The sequence below is a fragment of the Ascaphus truei genome, chromosome 8, assembly GCF_040206685.1.
Source record: "Ascaphus truei isolate aAscTru1 chromosome 8, aAscTru1.hap1, whole genome shotgun sequence".
In the NCBI taxonomy this organism is placed as follows: domain Eukaryota; kingdom Metazoa; phylum Chordata; class Amphibia; order Anura; family Ascaphidae; genus Ascaphus; species Ascaphus truei.
In genome coordinates, this window is record NC_134490.1 from 61,913,726 (window position 1) to 61,933,516 (window position 19,791).

At 40.9% G+C, this 19,791-nt stretch overlaps 1 protein-coding gene across 1 annotated transcript in view; it reads left to right on the forward strand.

The window, feature by feature from the left end:
* Positions 1-19,791, forward strand: part of ADAM12 (ADAM metallopeptidase domain 12) — a 350,504-nt gene that overhangs the window by 287,106 nt on the left and 43,607 nt on the right. The window contains exons 13-14 of the mRNA XM_075612257.1: positions 8,416-8,505; positions 10,754-10,949. Coding sequence (XP_075468372.1) covers positions 8,416-8,505; positions 10,754-10,949 — 286 coding nt within the window. The remainder of the gene's footprint in view (positions 1-8,415; positions 8,506-10,753; positions 10,950-19,791) is intronic.

The following is a 19,791-nucleotide window of genomic DNA, read 5'->3' on the forward strand; positions in this document are numbered from 1 at the left end:
TACATAGACCCCATAGTAGTTAATAGGGATACTTGTTCAGCCACCAATATAACATTGTCTGATCAAGTTTTCCTGCTGCTTCAACTTAGAATGAAAAAGTCAATGGGAATTCTGAATTCAGTCTACGTTCTTTGACCAACAATCTTCAAATGTCAAAGCAGTATTAGATCACAAATAACCAAACTCAAATCACTATGTCCCATCTGCAGGTCTCTGTGTAACATTTTCAAGAACAGTGTCACTTTTGTTTTGCTTGTCCTGCTCTCTTTGAAGACTTGTTAAAAAAAGAGATGATGTTCAAAACTTGATTTCTCATGAGAATTCCTGCGTAGGGTTTTATTTTGGAGTACAATACGTTTTTAAGGCTTAAACTAAGTAGTTTGTAAGACCAAATGTGAGGATTGTCCGTCGGTGCCATCCCCGTGACGCACCACATGATGGGACAGGTGACGCGCGCCACGTTACCAGGTTGGGGGACACCGCACGTCCCGCACTTAGGCTCCGCCCCGTGACACGTCCCGTGACACGTCCCGTGACAAAACGACTGATGGGTGCCGCTCTACCAGGCTGTGGGACACTGCACAGATCTCACTCAGGCTCTGCCCCGTGACATCACGGGTAAGGCGTACCACGCACTGGCTACGCGCAAGTGCCGCACTACCATGGGCACACAAGGGGTTAACTCCATCTCCAATTACCTGTCACCTGCACTTCTCCCCGCCCCTGCCTATCGGTGGGCTGAATATGTCTAGGGGGCGGGTTTCATTCATTACTCTGCAGCTGTGTGCTGCCCCACCATTGGCTGCCTCTTCCTTTAATACTCAGCCAGCCCTACTGCAAAGTGGCTGAGCATGAACCTGTTTATGTACTTGTGTTTGCCTCAAACACCCTGCTGCCTTGTTGCTGTCTTGGGTTGCATTTCCTGTTCCTTTTTTGACCTTGGCTTGTATCTGGACCCCTGCCTCTCTGATTCTTGACCTCGGCTTGCTATTGGACTTCTACCTTCTCTACTCCTGGACCCCGGCACCGCACAACGACTATCCGACTTCTCCAATCCCTGACCACTGCAAATATATATGACCATTCTGATCTCTCCTTTCCTGACCCAGCTACACGACCTTACTTTGCACTCCGGACGTGGTCTCGCGGTTGGAGGTCCGTGTATTCCAACTTCCCCACCTCAGCCTCGCGGTCCCGTCCAGTTTGTGGTGAGCACTCATTACACTAAATTGAGGTCACGCTGTATTCTGCCCTTAATTCCTCAGGTAGCCATAGCTAATGTATATAGTCATTATTCTTTCTATTTGGTACAAACCACATTTGTTATGAATGACCTTAAAATGTGCTTTTCGATCCTGATAAAACATTTGAAATCAAATTCACTTTAAGTGGTCAATTTAAATTTTCCATGATGTGCGACATTGAAGTTTGTACAGTAATCTTTCCATAGTTATGTGCCCTTGTTTATAAGCAGAATAAATTGTAAATCCCATACAGTATATACCGTATGTTGCTGTGCTTCCAACCTTTATATCTATAGAAATAAAGCTAATAAATGTGTTCAATTATTAAACAAATGACAGAGTGATGCATAAGGTTTTGTTGTACAAGTACTGTAAGTTTATTACAATAGTAATGAAGAGTTACTACCTTGAAATCCCATCCATGTGTGTGCAGCAAAGTAGGATCCTGCAGTGTTGGATGGGTTAGATCAAAATAAATCATGAACTTCTAGTTTAATGTTGTCTTAACTCAGGACAACATTGTGTAAGGCTGGCATGGAGAGAGAATAAACTCTGTAAATGACGTATGTTCAGACAGCCTTATGTGTGTCCTTTGGCTCCATGTTCATTGACCATATTGAACTTCTTACATTATCAGAATGAAACATATGAAGAGATGAAGGATTTGCTCCCTATGATAGCTATGGCAGTATGGACAAAAGAGACATAGGGCAGCTGAAATAGCAAGTGATTGCCGTGGTTTATCTATGCAGAGGATTGGATTTATACAATGTAAGGATTTACTGACAGCTCACTCATTCTTCTCTGAGAGAGTTTGTGAAGTGAGCTTATCTTATTGTGTAAGGGCTCTTTAATGTCAATAATGTGCCAGGAGCTTGCAAATAACGCTCTAACCCAGTTATCTCTTATCCTCAAATCCTCATGTTAGTGATCCCTTGTTAAAACATGGAGAAACATTTGTATTTCTAGCTTCTAGTGACGATATGGGAGAGCAGCAGAGTAGATATGAGAACAGCAGAGCAGATACGAGAACAGCAGAGCAGATACGAGAACAGCAGAGTAGATACGAGAACAGCAGAGTAGATACGAGAACAGCAGAGTAGATACGAGAACAGCAGAGCAGATACGAGAGCAGCAGAGTAGATACGAGAACAGCAGAGCAGATACGAGAGCAGCAGAGCAGATACGAGAGCAGCAGAGTACTGTAGATAGGAGAACAGCAGAGCAGATAGGAGAGCAGCAGAGCAGATAGGAAAACAGCAGAGCAGATAGGAGAGCAGCAGAGCAGATAGGAGAGCAGCAGAGCAGATAGGAGAGCAGCAGAGCAGATACGAGAGCAGCAGAGCAGATACGAGAGCAGCAGAGCAGATACGAGAGCAGGAGAGCAGCAGAGCAGATACGAGAGCAGCAGAGTAGATACGAGAGCAGCAGAGTAGATAGGAGAACAGCAGAGCAGATAGGAGAACAGCAGAGCAGATAGGAGAACAGCAGAGCAGATAGGAGAACAGCAGAGCAGATAGGAGAACAGCAGAGCAGATAGGAGAACAGCAGGGCAGATAGGAGAACAGCAGAGCAGATAGGAGAGCAGCAGAGCAGATACGAGAATAGCAGAGCAGATAGGAGAACAGCAGAGCAGATAGGAGAACAGCAGAGCAGATAGGAGAACAGCAGAGCAGATAGGAGAACAGCAGGGCAGATAGAACAGCAGAGAAGATAGGAGAGCAGCAGAGCAGATACGAGAATAGCAGAGTAGATAGGAGAACAGCAGAGTAGATGTGTGGGAGATCAGTAGATGAAATTCAGTTAATTGAACCTGAAACTTTGAAATGTAATCACTAGCAATTTAAAGCCATTAATTACTAAAGACCAGATGTTGAAAGCTCTATTAAGCCACTGAAAGTGACTTTAACCTACATTTCAATCATGTAAGTGGTAATGCTGTATCCTCAAGGATAATAATGTGACGTTAATTCATGTTTTCTCCAGTAACGATCATAGCGGTACTTAGAACGGAGGTTAGTGAACGTAGAGGCACATGATGTGCAATTGAGGCATTACGATAGCATCGCCAATCCCCTAAAGTCTGTTAAGGGGAACACAGGGTTTTAACGTTAAGTCATGGGTAAACCCGGCGTTACTCCCATCTAGCCCCTGAAATAGGGCTTTGCAATGTCTTGATGGCTATAACGCGACAGTTAGGCATTATTCACAGGTGTTGTTTCCACCTCCTCTCATGTATCTACTTCTGCAAAGACCTATTTGGTGGTCTAGATTGGAGCAATGGCAAGACATACTTAACACCACGTTATTGCAACATAATGCCATGTTATTGCAACATAATGCCACGTTATTGCAAGATAATGCCACGTTATTGCAATCAATTAAGATCTTGACTTAGAGGTTTCTATAGCAATGCCGGATGTTTGGCCTTTATTTCGATTTTTAAATCTATAAAAATTGACCAGTTGACTGATCCCTGATCACCCAACACCAATGCTATAGTGCATGTTTTTAAAATCCAGGTTTATGTAGGAAAAGCATATGGATATGCTATAGACCGCAACTCTTACTTGTATACCACAGCAAGGAGATGCACTTGTTTTTTCTCTTCCTATAATTGTTTTGAAGGTTGCGACCTTTTATAAGACCAATATTCTCTTCATAAATGGTTTAATGCATGAGCTCACAAGACCACAAAGGTTTCCTCTTTTAAGTGGTTCTTCCTGCAGTTGTATGTCAGAGTTGACTCAATTGCAACAAACAAAAAATAAGTCGCCTATTAAGCATACACTTTGTCTATAGGGTCTCACTAATGAAGCAATAGCAGGGTTTTATTCAGTGCAAGATTCTATTTATGCCACTAATGAGACCTCATACAAAGCCTGTGGTGATGTTTGAGAGAGCAGTTTAAGTAAATGACCACTTTTTCTAAAGGAAAATACGTTGCACACAGTATCTGAGAAATGAAATATTTGTGTGTATAGTCTTGAAAAAGACTCCATTGAGAAGCTGAAACGTTGAGCTAGTAAAGACACATTTATTGTACCATTTGGTATTCGGTGTGCCGGCTTTTCTTTGACCCTTCTACACAGTACAGTTTAGTACGTTAGCAGAAGCGCCCGCTCCAATCTTTTGGATTATTTCTGTTATTGTGTGCCCTGACTCCTTTAATATAATTATAATCATCACTAGCTTCAACCCTTGTTGATCCACTGCTGAATAAAGGCCTCCCAAATGATCTTCCAGGTACTGCGGTTTCAAGCCTCGCTTCTCCACCTTGCTCCAACAAATTTCCTCATTTCATCTTGCCATTTTAAGTTTGGTTATTGCCTTGGTCTTTTGATATCCTTTGGAATCCAGTCGAGTGCCACCGTCGTCAAATGATACATATATAGAACAGAGTTACTGTAAAGGAACTAGACTGACTGTGCTAAATCTCTAGCATGGTTTAGTGAATGACCCTTACAACTACATTAATTCAATCCCCACTAGGGCTCCTATCCAAAGCCGGTTTAACCATTAGACCAACTAGGCGGCCGTCTAGGGCGGAAGAATTTGGGAGGGCAACACATTTTTACCTAGTTTGCCTAGTGCAGTGTAATTGGGGCCGCAGGGTTTCCCCAGCAGGGAGAGAGCAGGGCGGTTGCTAGGGGGCTGGTAAGTTTCCTCCATCCTGATTGGCTGCTGCTGGGCAATGCAACCAATCAGGAGGTGTCAGGAGCCTGGGGTGGGGCCAAGCAGAAGAGGCAGCAGCATGAGCAGGAGAGAGATGAGGCTGTGGGGGTGTCCTGTCCTGTTGTGTGTCTGTGTGTGTATTTGTTCTGTCATGTTGTGTATATCTGTGTGTGTATTTGTTCTGTCCTGCTGTGTGTGCGTGCGTGCGTGTGCGTGTGTGTGTGTGTGTGTGTGTGTGTGCGTGCGTGTGTGTGTGTTTTCTGTTGCTGTCCTGTGGGGGTGAGGAAGAAGCAATGAGAGGGAGGGAGAGGGGAGAGAATGACAGAGAAGGCGGGGAGAGAGAATCAAAGGAACTGGGAGGGAGAGAGAATGAGAGGGGGGAGGGAAGAGATAATGAGAAGGGAGGGGGAGAGAGAATGACAGGAAGGGGGGGAGAGAATGGGAGGGGAGAGGGGAAAGAGAAAAAAGGGGAGGAAGTGTGCATGAGGGAGAGCGGGAGCGTGTATGAATGTTGGAAACAATCTATTAGGTATAACATTGTAACTTTTCAGTTGGATAAACATAAACCTGCTCCTATCCAAAATATTGAGACGCCATTTCTTTCTGTCACTGAAGGTAGAAGCTCCATTTATTTTAAAAGAGCGCAGAGGTTCCCTGACATGGAGAATAAGCTTCACAGCATATTTAATATGGGCCTAGAAATGTACTGCTACTCCTGGAACTCCACCAGCAGCAACACCTCACGCCACTCATCCTCTTGCAAACAAATGTATTAAATAAACATAATGAAGACAATACTGTGTGCTTACGATGCTCAGTTCCCTTTGACTCCATTTTGTATTTGACAGTCATCTTCCTACTCTGGCAAACCGCAACACACATGACCTGTACAAACTGTAATGTCTGAATGTAGTTATTTACCGTTGGAGGAATCTTACATAGTTACAAAGTATTGTATTATTCCTCCATTGAGAACTTCTGAAGAGACACAGTGCTGCATCTGCTGGGAAGATGAGGAATGCGCTGTCATTCTTCTGTTCATGTGAACGTTGCAAATGTATTTCAGGCTACCAATTGTCCATAAAACAGTCATAATTTACATGCACAGCCTCTCAGAAATTGCAGGAAATTAGTCATACAGCCAATTGAATGAATTATTTTTGATTGCAAAAAGATGTCCTAGTTGCAACAGAGTGTGAAAGACAGAAAGAAAGCAATGAAAAAGCCTTTCAAATAAATGTGACTAAAACGCCAACTTTCATTCTTTTGTGTGAGCTTTCTGCCTCAGCAGGGGTGATTGAACATTGCAAAGTAGTGTATCTTTATGTTACATCTTTCCATAACCGTAAGTGAGCCCTGCATTAGTGTTGAGCTATTATAGGACCATGCTACAAAGCCCAGAGAAGTGCATTGCAGGCTCTGCCAGTGCTGTACAGGCCACTGTAAAATATATATTGTCTAGACTGTATATTTTAAAAACATACAATAGCTTTACAAAACAGACCATACGGGAAAATATTATATAATAAGCACATCAAACATAAAAGCCCACAAAAGGGGGGGGGGGAAGCACTGGCCGGGAGATATTCAATCTAATATTGGCATAAAGGTCAGAAGAGAGGGATTGTTATATACAGTAAAGTGCATGTCTTTTAAAAAGCAACAACTTCATGAGGTTTGTAATTGTGTTTTACATCAGGGGTGCACAACTCCAGTCCTCAATGCCCTCCCCCCCCCCCCCCCCCTCTCACACAGGTCACGTTTTCAGGATATCCCTGCTTCAGCACTGATGGCTTAATCCGTCACTGCTTCAGCACAGGAAAACCTGACTTTTTTTGGGGGGGGGGGGTTTGAAGACTGGAGTTGAGCACCCGTGTTTTACATGATGCCTTAAATATAAAGATGTGTGCTGCTATATAAGGAGTGGTACATTTTAGGGACATGAAGTGAGTGCATAAAAAACTACTCCTCACAGACACGGATAGCACAACCAGTGTAATGTATAGAAATACTCAGTGGCATGTTTGACATAGGAACTCCATATATTTCCCCCTTACATTCAATCCTGAAAATAATGATCTCGCTTTTCTGTTTGGTTTTTGCCTGTTTTATGACAGCCCTTTCTTGTTACTTAAGTGGGAAACACGGAGATGGCGTTCTCTGGATAGATTTGTTAACATGCCGAGCCATGTTACTGTATTGGTTGATCCCATTAGTATCCATTTTCATAACAGAGGGCAGTGCAATAAAGATGTAGGAGGAATGGCTGAACCCGGCCGCTGAAAATGGAATTAAATGGTGATTGGCAAATATGGTTTCAGAAGTGGATGTTCTAAGAGGGCAAATTAAAGCAATATATTGCAGGTCCCGCTCGTAGCAAAGGGAAGCCTTTTCAGAGAATACTCTGAAACGTTGATGGGCAATATGTGGTTCGTGAGCACATGCATAAACTGGGAGACTTGTGTAAGGTACAGTATACTGTACATATGGAACTTTAATTTACTTTAACCACTTTTCCTATTACAATGAAAACATATATCTTTGGCTCAAGTTTAAAGTTAAATGGATTTGATAAAAGTGAAAGATTTGGGGATTTTTTTATATTATGTTCAGGAATCCATTTAGGGATAAACAGTGCTGTTCTTATGTGCAATGTAGTGTAGCATTTTTAGCACATTAAATAAAGATACAAAACAATACCTTTATTTTAAAATACCAAATGGGTTCCCAGCACTCAAAGAATAGAAAAAGAAATAGGTATGTCAAAAAAAAAAAAAATTATAGCCTGTCAATCAGTTCTTGGGGTTCTACATCCTATACATTTGGCGCCCAAATCTTTACCCATCCCTGGCACTTCTGGGGACCTGTCAACTTGGTGCCGACACACCCACCCAAAGCTGTGACTTTCCTTAATTGCAACTGTTAGCTATTCTTCCAAGATCCCTGTAATATTCTTTGGGAATACGTCTAGTCCCTTTTCGGACAAATGCAACTGTTGTGTTTTGTGTTAATCTCACCATGTTTGAGTACCTTCCCCCCACAAGTGAGGGTGAATCTGTCCATGGCCATATTAATTCTTTTCCTGGCGCTGCCCATGCCCACCCAGTTTCTAGCCCCACTCCATGCCATCCTTGGAATGATTTCTAACCAGAGGATTAATACGTGATTCCATAGCGCATTTAAACGGCCCAGTCTGGTTGCCACTGGTAGATAATTTTCTGGCCTCCCTGCTCTTCCTATGCCCTCTTTTATCCACCCCCCCTTGCCCCTGGGTAGTGGAGTTTGGGTTGCCTTCAACCCCCACCCTTCCTCCGCCTGCCTGGAGCCAGGCCAGCCAGCCTGAACCAGCCGTCGCAGCCCTGGGGCCTCTGGCTCTTCTTCTCTTTACTGTGCCAAAGTGACCTTTGGAAGAGGAAGATACTTCATTTGTAAACATTACAGAAACATGTGCTGCATAGTGAAGGCATTATACCAGTGTGTTTTATTCTCTTTGCAGGAATGTACCAACCGCTGCTGCAACGCTAGCACATGCATGTTATCTCCCGAAGCGGTGTGTGCACACGGACTTTGCTGTAAAGACTGTAAGGTGATTTTTTATGACATATATTCTTACTTTACTTGATTTTATGGGGCAAACAATCGGGTGTGTAGAAAAAGGGGGGAAACAAGATACAAATAACCGAACACGTGATACATCTACAGGTATGATGCATTGTATTGTACATTCATTTTAAAATAAATGGCACTATACAAATATAATTTAAATTATGCCATTTTGCATATCTTCATTAATTGTGGGAGGAAGTCACAGTTCAGCCCTTCATGAATGACCTCCATGTGTTCTAACGATGGAAGAATCATTGTTGATGCAGCTGGTCCTCAATGACTACATGGGCTCTGCCAGTGACTACAAAAGAGATCCGAGATTAGAGTCACTGGACTGCACATATATTTAGGCACATTGTCATCTTATATAAGTAGTTCATTAGCTATAAGGTAGCTACATAGGAAAATGTCTCAAATTGCGTTACATCTGAAAATATCAAAGAGAAAATCCCACATTATACGAGGTAAGTGCTTAATATAGGCATGGCCAGTGAACAAGATGGCACCATCAGTTTCAAAAGATTGTAAAGCTTCTTAATAATGTTGTGGTACACTATTGTGTTTACCGTTTCCAGGCATCCTACATTATACATCTGTAAAAAGAATAGTAATCATTTACTTTCACAGGCTGATCACAAATTAAATATAGGTGTATCAGAGGGCAACACACACATTTTTTTTAAATCTGTTTGATTGTCCATAAAAAGATAAACCTGAAGCATTTTAATTGTCCTCAAATTATTGATGGGGGAAGTACATTGAAAAATGACTGAACAGAAACAGGTTCAGTCATTTTCTGCTGGTACGGTAGAAGAAAAAAAGTGGGGGTTTTTTTCTCTTTTTCTCTGACATTACTCATCTAATTTTATATGAATCCATATTACAGTATTCATGAAGCTGTATATGGGCAAATATGTTCAATTTGACCAATTTCCATATAATAAAGCCAATACCTGGTGATGGTCCTACAAACACAGTTCCCTTTTTCCAATTACCTCTATAGCCCACATATTTATGTTATAACTATTGTTTTTCTATATACATTTATCCCCTGTGAATTGCATTTTCTCTTTCACTTTAATGATATTGTCTTGTGTGTTGGTTAGGCTCTCATCTCTGGAGCATTTCTTCAGTGTGTACATGGGATAAGTTACATTCATGATGGATGAATAAGTAGCAAGTGAAGTCTCATCTCTGACCTTTGTCTCCACATTTTCTCATTCCTTATGTCCCTTTCACTTACAGATAAACAAACACAGCACAGAGAGAAGCCCACAAACAACTACTTAAAATTAAACTTTTTAGCCCTTCAATGCAGGATAAATTTCCCCACTATTGGAGGAGCTTGATAACAGTGCAAATGCAACCACCAAAGCAGCAACACTTATTTCCAACTTTTTTTTCCCCCTTTCTTTTTTTCTTATTTTTATATGTAAACTATGTGACAATGTATAGTTCTACATTCTTACCTAAGCTGGCAAACTTTTGGTGTTCCTGTTATAAATCTGTCAAAATCCTGATTGTTTGCCTGACAGTGGTTGTTTCAGTGAGTGTAACTCAGCGGCTACAGTGTATCCTTATATTTCTACTGTACCATTATCTGTTGTTACAGCTCAAAGTGCTGGGAACATTTGCAACAAGCTATCCCAAACAGGAAAGTGTTGCAAAGATCTTACACTGCTTGGGAGGTGGGTTAAAACCTGCTATACAAATCACAGGTTGCTATAAAACTCATTAAAAATTGCATTGAGTGGAATACAAATTTAAAAAATCACTTATCTAATACTACGGAACCGATTTTATTTTTATTTTTAAACATACAATTTCACATGTTTTGCTGCTTTAAAGTAAGTCTTTATAGAAAATACAAAAACATGTGTTCTCATTTATTGTACATAACAGAAAGGTCATACTCTCTCCATAGGCAAATTCCATCTGAGACTATTTTACCCAGTATCAATGGTTATTTATAAGGAATTTATATACAGTAAATATTTGGCAAAACAGAATTAGTCACCTAAACACAAGTCATATTTTGCACAAGTATAGGTCAGGAAGAAAGGAAATATGCATTCTGTAAAAAGTTAAAAACGGTTTAATCACTAGTGTCAGGGATTGAGAAATAGGCAGAACGCATCATACAGATGGAAATCATTAGCAGCTACTGTAACTGTCTTCCATGGGCTCAGTATTGTAATTATTAACACTACATTTTCTTTATCTCACAGTTGAAACTAGGGGGAACTCCATGCAGGGACTCCAGTAACTTGTGTGATCTTCCCGAGTTCTGCACTGGAGCTAGTGCACACTGCCCAGCTAATGTTTATCTACATGATGGACATCCATGCTACAAAGTAGACGGATACTGTTACAATGGCATTTGTCAAACCCACGAGCAGCAGTGCATTACACTCTGGGGCCAAGGTAGGTTTCAAATTCACTTTAACTAGCTTTTTCTGGTGAGAACTGATTCAAGATAGTGATAATTGTTTACTGAAATTCTGCAGTTTGTTATATGGTTCTTGAGCACCTTCCATTCATTAGTAATGAGAAACTAATTCATATAGAAGGATTAGAGTTTATCCCCTTTGGGGTTCTGCTATCAGTATGCTGTTGGTATGACGAGTAAAGGACAGGGCCAGAATGTGGAAGATCCCCTACTAGAGCCCACCACAAGTGATCATACACAAGTCACCTTGAAGGTTATGTATCCAAGACCTCCTGTATAAAAACAGCACACACTAGGACTGATTTTGAGTTGACTGATGACAGTGACGTGGGAGGGAAAATTAATTGTGTGGGTACAAATGACCGGATCGTGACTCATAAAAATAAGACCCCAATTTAGAATTGGCCAAAAATAGACGCAACCGACAGTTTGCATGGGGGTCGGTAATATCAGTAGCTCAACTAGGACAAGGATACCAACATTTCTATCGTGCTTACAGAGGCCCCGCACTTTTGCCCGCAGCAGTGGAACGGATTGCCATGGGAGAGAGTGGGGACTCTGTAAGAGAGCATCCACAGATCTAATCTAAGACCTCATCATGTTTCCAAACCACCTGCTAATACCTCTGTAACGCCTAACTGTAAGTCGGCACCTAATATTGTAACGCCCTCGCTATTTCTGCGATTACATCTACACTCTAAATCAGGCCCAATTTATCAGTGAAACATTTCAGTTGCCTTCAAAAATAATGATTTTATTGATACCTCCAGTCAGTGCCGGACTTACGCATAAACTAACTACGCAACAGCTTCTGGGGTCACAATATGAGGGACCTCCAAAATAGAAAAACATTTATGCATTTCCATTTTTTTTTTAAATTAGATAACTAAAGAAGATTCTCTATAAATATGTGTAGCCACGTTGGACCTTCCTTCTATGTAATAACAGAGGAGGGAGAGGGAGTAGGGGGTATGATACCTTTTATTGGACCAACAAGTAGTTATGTTAGAAGCTTTCGAACCTCTCCGGGTCCTTCATCGGGTCCTACCCTGACCCTGAGAGGTTGGAAAGCTTGTAACACATCAAGTACTTGTTAGTCCAATAAAAGGTATCACACCCCCTACTCCCTCTCCCTCCTTTGTTTCTCTATAAATATGGAAATTTTTGTTCAAATAGGACATCATGTGCATTGAAAGTGACAAACTTCATAGCTTATCATTTGAAGACCTCATCAATGACTTTGCTCTCCAAAAATCACGAAAGGAAACGTTTTAATATTAAAATGAATGTGATGTGCAAACACTGTTTGTTTTAGCTTTACACCCTCATCTTTGTATATAACAATGCTAGTATAATGCTTTAATTAATTTCAGTCTTAAGTTGATATTTTCAATGGTCCCTTCAGCCACAATAATAAATCTATTTCTAATTTGTGGGGCCTCTTAAACTTGACACTACATAGGGCCTCAGAAGGTCAAAGTCCAGCCATGCCTCCAGTGGTGATTTTGCTCTAGTTGTGCATAGAGGAATCTGATACATAACCCCCCCCCCTAATGTCTTTTTTTATTGCAAACACCAATATCAGGTTGTACGCTATTACAGACAGCAGTATATTGCTACTTTAATGTCCAGTGCTCTGTTATGCATGGCACTACGAGATAGTAGTGCAGTAAATAAAATGATTCTATTTGTACAATAACATGTGTCACAGCCTGTAGTGAAGTCAGATTGTCTGGGTATTTACTTGTTGCCCTAATTTTGGAGCGGCTTGCTGTGCATTGAATTAGTTAATACAAATGCTCTTGTACACATTGATATATATGGGGAGTTGGGTATTCCAAGCAGCTGCATACTATTCAGTATTGCACAGGAAGTGACAAATAAGATAAGGCATTAGAAGAAAAACACAGTGAGAGTATTCAAGAAAAAGAAGTGGTGTGAACCAAAACTATTCATTATCCCTGTTGGATTGACACAATGTAACATCAGGTCAGAAATCTCGCTGCTAGAGAGCTTCTATACTGTGGGTTTCCCGAGGAGAAAACTTCCTCAGGAAATTGTGTTGACAAAATGTTTTATCTGTTTTCTCAACTCTCTTAAAAACGGGGTTTAAACTCAATATAATCATTCCAGTTGTTGAAAGAATCACTATTTTTATTTTCTACATGCAGAATTCCTCAAAATACAGCTGTGGAGAGCGTTGTTATTACTACATTTTTGCATTATGGTCGGGGATGTGTATTGGGTTTGCTTTTGCCATGAAGTAGATGCTTACAGAGGCATTTTGAAAATGTAGAACTAATTACTTAGCAGTAGTGTGTCGGGGTATTTTTCCTTTTGTACTTAGCTGGTTGCATCAATGAATGATATAGAGAGGGGTTACATGGGTAATGAGAATTACACACTGCTCATATTGCAGATGGATGTATCAAGCTGATTATGTCCTTTATTATCAAAAGGTATTTTATTATCACAAATGCCTATAAGGTCTGACTTGTATACCCTCATTGATTGACACATCTGTAAAAAAAAATGCATGTCTGTTTAATCAAAAGACAGACCCAATGCAACATCCAACATGACAAATTATATAGTTACATACTTGTCTGTTCTCCTCTCATGAGTGAGTGTCACTTAGTTTAAATTGTTTGACCAAAGCATTGTAAGCTTGTAGACCATATCACGTGTGCCCTCTTTCTGTAAGTCTTAACACTGTCTCTGTGAGCGTTCTCTTTACCTCTCTAATATGAGGAAGAACTCTTAATAGACATTTTTTAGGGATATTAAATATGATACAAATAACTTCAGATTCCCAGCTGCAGACGAGAAAAACAGAAATAACCTTCCCACGTGTAATTTAGGTTTCCACAAAGAATCCATGTTCTTAATACATTTCATAACTCATACTTTTTATAATCACTTGGTTTGAACTTCCTGCAGTCAAATCAAAAGGCAACCACATCATTATGTTAAGACGGATAGCTTTAATGATTGTGTATAGGGATTGGTGGGCTGGGTAAAGTTACTGGATGAAGCCATTAATGTGTGATATTAAATCACTTGTGTTACTGTTTTTGGAAAATAGGAACTGTTGTTAAAATATGGGATCTGACCAGAGAGAGAGAGAGTGACTCATATACTAATCCAAACACATCTTTATACAATATGAGGAGAGACACGTGTGTACAAATAGGAATACACCTTAGACACCTGGGAAATATGTTAATTTGAATATGCAAAGCATATTGAAATTATTTAAATTAGCATATATATCCCAGGTATCCATGCTTACTTAAAGCAGCACTCCTGCTTTGATTTTTTTTTGTAATAGGTTTGAAGCAGGGGGTCACCAGAGCTGAACCACGTTAATTTCAGCTGTGGGGAACCCTGCTTCCCGAAATACTTGCCTCCATAGGGGGTGCTCCTTTAACATGGCGTTAAGCTTATGCTTATGAGATATACAACAGTCGTAGTTTTGCGCATTATTAGCTGTGTGGATATGTCTTAACCTCAGGGAAAATAACGGCCATTAATGATTTCGGAACATCCCTTTATTAGCACTGAGTTTACAGAACTTCTGAAGTCTGGGCAAGGTTTAGGTGGTTATTATAAGTTGAAGAGCGTATGTCGAATTCATCATATGGATAGATACAGAATTCTTCTGTCTTTTATACTGAAATTTTTTTGTTTTTTTTTACAGGGGGGGAGGAGAGGTTAAATGCTTTGTTTATACAGTTTAGCAGAAATACATCATTATAAAACCAACAAGACTTGAAGATAGCAAATCTATCCATCTGTTGAGACTGTTTTTCACTGCTGCTTTGGGTGATTTATATTTGTAAAACATCAAATCCTGCAGAGGTCGAGTTCAACTAACCCCTGATAATTCAATCCAGAAGGCCCCTGTTGTAAAGTGAGGAGAGATAAATGAGATTGAAGAAGTGAGAAGCATATGAATATCATTCATGAAAACATGCTAATTAGCTTTCAAGCCAATTAGTGAAGGATAGGTTCTAGAATTCATTATACGTGCTACGCGCCAGGGGATTTGCAGGTGCAAAATAAGATGCTCTTTGTGAAAAACGTTGAGGCGCTGTATCATCACAAAAACCAGATGTTGCTTTTGTCAGGATGAAACAAGCATCTTAAGCAGGTCGATCCCTGGGCAAAAAAGTTTGGAGTTGATTTTCTATTTGTTTGACCTTCAACAACAGCAGATCCATGAGAAAGTTCCACCTTCATCATACTTCCGAACCTGTTAAGAACTTTCCTTGCTTGGGTGGTCTACAATGCCTTCTGGTAGTGGAGGGGTTAGCAAGTTTGGCGTTTTATTACATGGCGTAATGACGAATCACCGATGTATGAAGTGCAGGTTTTAATACATTTGCTTTTTTAATGTGAAGAGTTACAGACTCCAGTAAATTGGTATGACATGGCACTTCTGATAAGTGACCAAAGCGTAAAGTAATACGCAGTAGCGGATTTCCCAGTAGGCCCGGGCCTAGGGCGGCATAATTTGGGGGTAACAAAAATTTCCGCTCCCATATGCATTCGCCGCTCTCTTGGGCCTAATGGGAATGCACTTACATGTGTCCTGATGCCTCCTTGGTGCCGCCCTCCATCTCCTTTGGAATCCCAGCGTCAAGTGACATCATGACATCACGTTACCATGGCAAGGAGACGATGTGCATCATCACGTTGACGACATCCACGGCGTCATTTGACGCTGGAATTCCAAAGGAGAAGGAGGGCGGCACCAAGGATGCGGCAGGACACATGTAAGTGCCGTGGGGCGGCCGCTGGTAATACGGTCTTTAGACATATGAATGGTGGTGGAGATATAAAGGGTGGAATCCAGAAGACTTGGTGCCTCTCATCGCTTCACTCAGACTTACAGGGGAATTCCAGTTTGAAACTGTGGGGGTCATTTTGAATCTTCATGGAAGGACCACCGAATAGATGCGTTTGAAACCTATTTTCAGTTGCATGAAGTATGTTTAAAGGTCTTATGTCACTGCAGGTCTAACCTTGGTTTAAATGACCGGTATCAACATCAAATGTACAGAACGTAATAAACAAGTTTTGTTACACTTACTGCGACAAGTTCTTTACATGCGACAAAGAAACTAAAACCACTGGCAAAATGTATTAATTATCAGGCTGCGATTATAGTAGGTGCGACGGGGCGTGCGATTTTGCGAGCTGCGTGCAGCAGCTGATAGGGGCCGGCCATAGTGCACGTGAACGCAGGCGCGATGCAGAGCGACCGCGCAGCAGATTTTTCAAACTCCGAACAATTTTGTTTTTTCACACGGCGGCCGCATCACGTGAGTGGTTCAGCCAATGTAGGTCATCCAGCCTGGTGACACGCCCGCCACGCCTCCCCAATCGCCTCCAGCTCAGTTCACCCATCGCTCAGGCGACAGGCACACGCGACACCATGCGGTCCGTCGCGTGCCTACTATAAATTCCGCCTTAGCTGACACAGAGCTCCGGAGGTCCTGTATACTGCAGTATGAAAGGACATTGAAGGGGGGGCAACAAAATGAAGTAGGAGCTAGTAAAACAAAAAGGACGGTGGTTATTTCACGTGCTTTGACTAGAGATATGGAACATTTTGCTGAAGTTTGCAAATCACGTGAAATCTATTTTTTCTTGAACAATTAATGAAGGCAGCAAAGTTCGCAAAAATAATTCCTAACCTTTAAAAACCAATGTGCAAGGACACGTGGATCCCTATATAATGCTGTTTTTGCTCAATTCTGGTGAAAAGTAATGAAATTCTGGCAAAACTTGCAAAATGTAAGAAACCATGAAGGATTTAGCCAGGCAAGTTTAGAGACATTCACACATCTATTGATAACCTGTTGGTGTCGCGCTGTTTATGAAGTATTACTCATCGTCTTCAAGGTCACTGCTAAAGTCTTCTGGCTACAAAACATTAGAAATTAAGGGCTTTATGTGTGAAAAGCGAAATATTGGCGCAAACTCGCGCTGAAATAAACCTGCCCCAGGCAGTGTCTATGTATTAATCTTAGTTATGCCATTTCGGGTATGTCTGCGTCTGTCTACGAGCATATCAGAGATTTATGGAGCAAGTGCGAGGAGTTAGGGGGGGTTATATTTGCAGGGTGGGGTTATGTTTGCATATTTGCATATTGGCGCTGGTCTGTGTATTAAAAAATGTGGGGTTTGCGTTACTTTTCTATTTTCTTTTGCATGTTTAAAATGTTTTACCAGGAAGTAATATATTGAGAGTTACCTCTCGTTTTCAAGTACGTCCTGGGCACAGAGTTAATATACACGGTTACGTTAAATGAACAGGGTTATATATTCAATTTACAGACATTTCATGGACAGTTAGAGATAATATAGGATTACGGGCGTATCTAACAGTTACACACAAGGCTAAAATTGTGTTGGAAGAGGTAGAATAGGCTGCAATGTGTTGTGTTAGAAGACTTAAACCAACCCTGTAACCTGGCAGCAAAGCACTGTGCGCCTTTGGGGCGACGCAGATGTAGGCTGGAGGAGTTCTGAATGAATTCAGCTGGGCTTTGAAATTCCTTTGTGCTGAGTCATAAACACTACAGGGGGTGAGGCGGACGAAACACATTGCAGCAAGTAATCCCCAATGTTAACCCTTAGCATGCTGGTTCTGTGCAGAAGGGAGCAGTTTTTGGGGAACCCTTTCAGACCTCCGTCGTTGGGGCGACGCAGATGTAGGCTGAAGGGGTACATATGTCATGTTCATATTTCAGGCCGGAAAAAACAATTTGGACGCAACTGCATCAGAGCACACGCACCTCTTAATACAGAGCTTTAACTATGCACTGAAAGCCACGTTTGTCTCCCTCTGACACAGACTTAACACCCTCTGTAAAATCAGGGCAAATAATGTGACATTACTTCAATCAGGGACAAACATTATTTGCCCTGAGTTTTTACAATGTACTCGTAAAGCAAAAATAAAACCTGTTCTAAAGCTAAGGTTACAGTCCTGTTATTTCAGGATAATGCTACGCAATTCTCAAATTGCATGGTGGTATTTAAGTCTCGGAATTACTCAAAGCCAGACAATACGGGAAATAAGGCTACGTTATTGAAGTCATACTGAAACCTGGCGTTACTCCCATACAGGCGCTGAAATAGGGCTTTTGTCTATTGTTTCTGCCTGATTTCAGTGTCTGGATGGGAGTAACGCCAGGTTTCAGTATGACTTCAAGAATGTGACGCTATTTTTTGGCATGAACATTAACGGATCTTCGTGAGTAGGATATTCATATGCTAGAACTTCATTTGCATATACTTAGCATACCTGAAGTCTGTTCTTTTTTAACACCAGGCTTTTAAAGGAGCAATCCAAGCAATATCCTACTTGTTTTTTTATTTTATATATATATATATATATATATATATATATATATATATATATATATATATATATATATACAATATAAATATATATATATATATATATATATATATATACTGTTACAATAGTAATATAAGAATACATTGTAGCTGCTGAGTTACACTGACTGAAGGATTGCTTGAAACTGAAAAGCGGCCATTTAGTGAACCCTGGGAAGCAGTGACTCTGGCCCTATATCTTTTTGAATGTGTGTGCAGGTGTAAACATTAGGCTGAGTATTGGTTCTAACACAGAAAGTCATTAATCATGGGATACAGCTTCAAGATACGCTTTCTGTAGATTTCTTCCACAGCAGCCTTGTTCTTTCCTATACATGCCTCCTCCTCACTCTACAATACTTAATGTTGATAGACTTTGACAAAGCAGTCAAGTGAAAAATACGAAGGCCAGTACATGGACCATGAGGACATGTGTTCTCTCAGTAATGGCTGTGGGGTGAGATTGGAAACATATATTCTGTGTACATAGCACACATGGAAGACTATCCACTTTACCATTAGAAGTAATCATTTGACAATCTTCTGCCCCACGACCAAGGCTTGTCCCATTATCAGCAACCTTTAAATCAATAAGAAATGCTGTAAACGCATTTATTTAAGGTTTGGAAGTAGTGTATAAAAATGGTTGCGTTTCTTGGCCCAGTGAATATTTTTTTCCCATTGTTTGAACTTTTTCAGATATTAACGCCTTCACCACTGAAGTGACCAGCGTCACATTTAGCTCGACATTTCCATTGACCAGTTACTGTAAAAACGACAGTTTAATGCTATTTCTGAAATGCTTCATTCACCTGCTTCTTTTTCTTGATTATGCGTTCAGAGGGAAAATGCGTTCTGCGAAATGTAAATCTCCTCAATGTCATATCTATTTGGAGACTGGTTAAACCTTTGTGAAAGTTCCAAAAAATTGGCAAATATTAAACATTTGCAGATAGTCATATGTATATGAAGATACCAACACTGAAATTCTTACTTAGACAGAACTGTTTACAACTTTGGCATTTTTTGTTTGCAAAAGGTGGCAAAAATGGCGTCAAATGAGCAACGTTCGCACATATTAGTAGAGATGGGCGAATTTAGATCCGCAGCGGATTGGCCGGTCAATTTGGTCTGCTGATGTCAGCGGATCTGTCTCAAAAAGGGCGGTTCGTATTTTGCAGAATTTGTTTTATTGTTATCATTACAGCCTGCGGGTTCTGCAGCCCGTGGCCGGATTTGTGGAATCCGTGGCACAGATTCAGCAATCCGTTGGCGGATTCTTAACGATTCGCCAACGGATCGCCGAACCGCGGATTGAATCCTACAAATCCATCCACGGGTTGTATCCAATGGCGGTTTTTGATGAATCCGTGCGAATTAAAACCGGTCAAATCCGTTTGCGGA